Below are 4,435 nucleotides of genomic sequence, written 5' to 3'. Positions count from 1 at the left end.
CAAAAGTAGCACACAATAGCCCCTGCAATCATCATTGGGTAGACACACACTTTTGGTTTTTCATTCCACTCTTTTGGAAACGGCATTTTACTAATTCGATTAGAAATATAAAGAGATGACTTACAGAAACTCTGAATGCTCTCTCCTATATCTACGATCTCTATTTATACAAATCAACATCATGTGGAAGTATAGTGGGATAACTTCTCCTACTATTCCACTCTAAACGAGTCAAGTGGGAGTCGCATCACCTCCTATATAAGTTGACTTGCAAACCTAGAGTTCATTCATTCACTCTCTACAACTGTGAGCAAACAACAACAAGATGAATTCTGCAAAAATAAATGCTGCATTAAATAGAATAGCTGCTGTTGATGAAAACAATTGGATAGACGAATCAGATGATGAGGATGTCAATGTTCCGCTAGAGGAAGTAATAGTTGAAGCAGAAGATGTTGGAGTCGATGAAGATGAGATAGACGAAGTTGAAAACGAGGCCAACCAAAGCGACGAATATGATGACGTGATGGAGTTTGAGAGGGTCATGGATGAAGAAGGAGATGATGAAGGGATAGAAGCTGACACAACTGAAGGTGATGGTGCTATGAGGATCGGTATGCGAACACTCAATGTCAGTGAGACACTGGAAGATCCCTTGGATTTGTATTGTGCATTGGATGCATACGTATTGATCAGCACAATAGATGGAGAGAACAAAAAACTATGTTGGTGCTGCTTTCGGTTTTATTCGCATAGAAACAATAATGGAGGGTGGTATGCCCATGTCAACACCCACAACACTGTCTCAATTATGGAAATGGGACAGAATTGGTGTGAAGCTTGCGAGAGGCCACTAACAAACTTCACCCGAGTATCTACATGTATTATATGTAATAATGTCCAACCTGTGGCACAATAACCGTGGACCTACTGGTCAAAAAAAAAACAACAGCCCTTTTCAGGGCTACATTATTCACACAAACAGTAGTTAGTTGTATTAGTATTCATAGATTATGTGACAAATGAATACTTTGACTAATAAAAGTCTAAGTTGGAAATTTGTTAGTCTTTGAATATCTATACATTATATGACAAATAAATTACTACTTTGACTGAAAAGTCGAAATTTGGAATTTGATAGTCATTGAATATCTATGCATATGATGAGTACTACTTTAAATGAAAGTTGAAGTTGGCATTTGTCAAACATTCATATGCATATAATGATGAATACTTTTACATACATATATTTCGTTTGAGATTATAATGTTAACATAATGTTAACAATGGTATGAATCTGTTTCTGTTTGAAAGTATAATGGTAGCTCTGAAAAGAGCTATTTTTTTTATTGTTTCAGTCTTTAATTGTAGCCCTGAAAAGGGCTGTTATTTTTTTATTAATCCATGCAATGATATGGACTAACGCTCCTCATCATCAGAAACAATAATTATGGTATCGTCATCTGAATCAGATGATATACTAATGATATCATCCTCATAGTAGTCATCTGAATCAGATGATATACTCATGATGTCGTCGTCGTCATAATCAGCTGAATCAGATGATATACTAATCACATCATCCGCATTATTATCGTCAACAGCATCTATGTCGTCCTGAATACCTTGTTCCACTCGTTCTGCGAAATCATCAGGAAGATCATAGATTCGCTGCAGAAATTGAGCGAAGGTTGTACTCAAATGATCAGACGTTGAATCTATTTCATGTACTTGGATGGGTCCTGTACTCGACATTGTGGAAGAATGATATAGAACTGGGATTGTTGCTATATTTATATTGGAAGAAATGAAATGGAGGGGGTGAAATGTAGAACAGTGTTTGAGATTCGAAAACATCAAGAATGAAACTCTGAGCGATTAATAGGAGAAATTCTAGTGATTATTATGGAAAAAAAAACTAATAAGAGGGAGAGGAAGGGAGGAAGACACTGCCCCAGCCTCGCAGTGCCTCGTGTACACCAACCAAAAAGTGTGTACTCCGTGGAAGGAAAGGAAAGGAAATGATGGACGAGTAGATGATTATATGTCATCATCGGAATTGAGGACATCATCATCGATTAGGATTGGGGATGGCGGAGGACTTTCCTCGATGAGAATAGGGGATGGTGGAGGACGTCTAACGTCAAGCTCGTCATCAGCATCATCACCAGAGTCGTCGTCGTCATCATCGTCGTCGTCGCTACTCATTGGGACAATGTCATCATAAGCAGGGTCCCACCATCCGTCAGGATCTGGATATTCCGAGTCATCCAAGTGTCCTTCGTCACTGCCAGTGACATGTTGAACTTGCATCCTGATGTCGTGATCCCGGTATTCGTATGGCGGACTGTGGGGTTCCGTGGTGGAAGAGACAACCTGTACCTGGCTGTTATCCCAGTAATTGAAGTTGTACCCCTGATCCGGGCAGCTATAGGGTTCGGAGGTTGAATCGGGTTCCATCTCGATGCTAGCTGATCAACTGAATGTTTCATCAGATGATTTCTACTTTTATACTTTCGAGAGGGAGTGGGAGAGGAGTGGAACATTGAGTAGGGGTAAATTGTAGTGTGACATAAGACATATTCAATGAGTAGGGGTAAATTGCAAAGTGACATAAGACATATTCAATGAAAGAGATACTTGAATGGATAAAATACAAATGAAATATACTTGTCGATTTCACTATGAAACATGTCTATTTTTTATTTTTTAAATTTTCTTCACATGAAATTATTTACAAGTGATTAGAGAACACAAAAATTGATGTGAGGTATTTGTCTAGAAGAACTTGGAATTGAAATAAAAAAAATAATAATAATAATAAGAGGAAGTGAAGAAAAATGCTCCAACCATCGCATTGTTCAATGTGTACCAAACCAAAAAACAGTGTACACCCTTTATTTCACTTCCTTTTCCTTTATTCAATATAAACTTAACAAATATAAACTTAAAACTACCATAATTAAATACTCCTAACTAACCTAAAACTAATCTTATATTTACACTTCATCTACAAAAAGAGTGTCCATAACTGTCACTATTTTTTTGTACAGCTTTATCGAAGAGGTCTCTGCTTTACACCTTTCCTGCAGAGATGCATACTTCCGATCTATTTCGGCCATTTCCTTTTGGAGTTCCCTCCGTCGGTTATCCATTTCAGCCATTTGTCGCTTAAGGGTAACCAACGCGGCCTCGCTAGATCGGGCAGCTCGTTCTGCTTTCTTGCATCTCTGCAGAAAAACACTCATCTTTTCACTAACCTCTCCGATAGGCTGTGGCACCAACACCTCAGGATCCGCCGGTGTCGCTGGCAGCGGTGGTAGTCGCGTCACCAACGGCGACAATATCATCAACTCCGGAGAAGGACTCCTCGGAATTTCCACTGCTGCTGGTGCTGCTGCTGGTGTGGAGGCCCTCTTACGAGAGGTCGAAAAACTACCTGCATAAGGATTAGTCCTATTGCAAGTAGCTCGGTACTTTGAAATAGGACCAACCTTTGCTGCAGGTCGTTGGCAAACCTTCTTCACAGCCCTGACTTCCTCCTCCTCCTCGAATAAGTCAGGGCTAGAAGATCTGCACCTAACTCGCGAACGCGAAGTGGTTGGCTGGTCAACCGTCACCGCTCTCGAAGATGCTGCCTCCTCCTGGTCAGCGGACACCGGCAGAATAGACGCCACAGCATTATTCACCTCCTGTGTATTGGTTGCCATTCTGAAAAAGAAGAAATAATACAAAGTTAGTTGATATAAAAAATAACATTCCTAATGTACTTACTCAAATATCAAGTTGGTCGTTGGAACGTACTGCCTTGTTGTGGAGTGGACTGCTCTCGATGAGATGACTTCTCGAACTGAATGTTGTGGAGTGCTCTCCGGAGGGTATCGACTTCGATGCGTGAGCGGTGGGAAAATGGTGGGAGCGCACATGCGCGATGAGGGTAGGGGTGTACATGCGCAAATGTTGGGAGTCGGGGGGCGGGGCTTCGGGGAGGGGAGGGGCGGGGCTTCGGAAAGGGGCGGGGTATCCGAAAAGTTGGTGGCGACGGGGGGGGGGGGGCGTGGCCCTAACGGGCCACGCCCACTGCCTGGGCTCCGCACAGGTGGGTGGGGCCTCCGGCCCCAGGTAGGCGGGACATCTGGAGAGACATCTACGCCCTCTTCGCGCGCGCGTTCGTAACATAATATGCAACCGAACACCTAACCTAACGTATTAACGTATTAACGTAACCTAACCTAGTACGCTAACCTACCGCTATGCAACCGAACACCTAACCTATCGTATGTATTAACGTAACCTAACCTAGTACGCTAACCTACCGCTATGCAACCGAACACCTAACCTAACCTAACCTAACCTAACCTAACCTAACCTAACCTACAGTAACTATTAACCTAACCTAACCTAACGAGGGAATACTAACCTAACACCTAACCTA

General features: G+C 42.0%; 1 protein-coding gene across 1 annotated transcript; it reads right to left on the bottom strand.

Moving 5' to 3' along the window:
* Window positions 1–2,840: 2,840 nt before the first annotated feature.
* On the bottom strand, window positions 2,841–4,071 carry LOC141480872 (uncharacterized). Its single transcript, XM_074171588.1, has 2 exons — window positions 3,775–4,071; window positions 2,841–3,711 (listed from the first exon to the last, which is right to left on the bottom strand). Exons 1-2 carry the CDS (start codon window positions 3,924–3,926, stop codon window positions 3,000–3,002), a joined length of 864 nt encoding a protein of 287 aa, XP_074027689.1. The 5' UTR covers window positions 3,927–4,071; the 3' UTR covers window positions 2,841–2,999.
* Between the last annotated feature and the right edge of the window lie 364 nt (window positions 4,072–4,435).

This window comes from Leptinotarsa decemlineata, unplaced genomic scaffold (genome assembly GCF_025532065.1).
Source record: "Leptinotarsa decemlineata unplaced genomic scaffold, Ldec_3_MD MMD2_tig00000026_RagTag_RagTag, whole genome shotgun sequence".
NCBI classification, from domain to species: domain Eukaryota; kingdom Metazoa; phylum Arthropoda; class Insecta; order Coleoptera; family Chrysomelidae; genus Leptinotarsa; species Leptinotarsa decemlineata.
Note: the sequence above shows the minus strand (reverse complement) of the source record. Positions and strands in the feature narration are given on the sequence as shown.

What these genes read in the sequence shown, in the direction of transcription:
- LOC141480872 (XM_074171588.1), bottom strand. Translation starts at nt 3,926, where the DNA reads ATGTGCGCTCCCACCATTTTCCCACCGCTCACGCATCGAAGTCGATAC. An exon ending in ACGACCAACTTGATATTTGA is followed by an intron (nt 3,712 to 3,774) that starts GTAAGTACATTA and finishes CTTCTTTTTCAG; the next exon opens with AATGGCAACCAATACACAGG.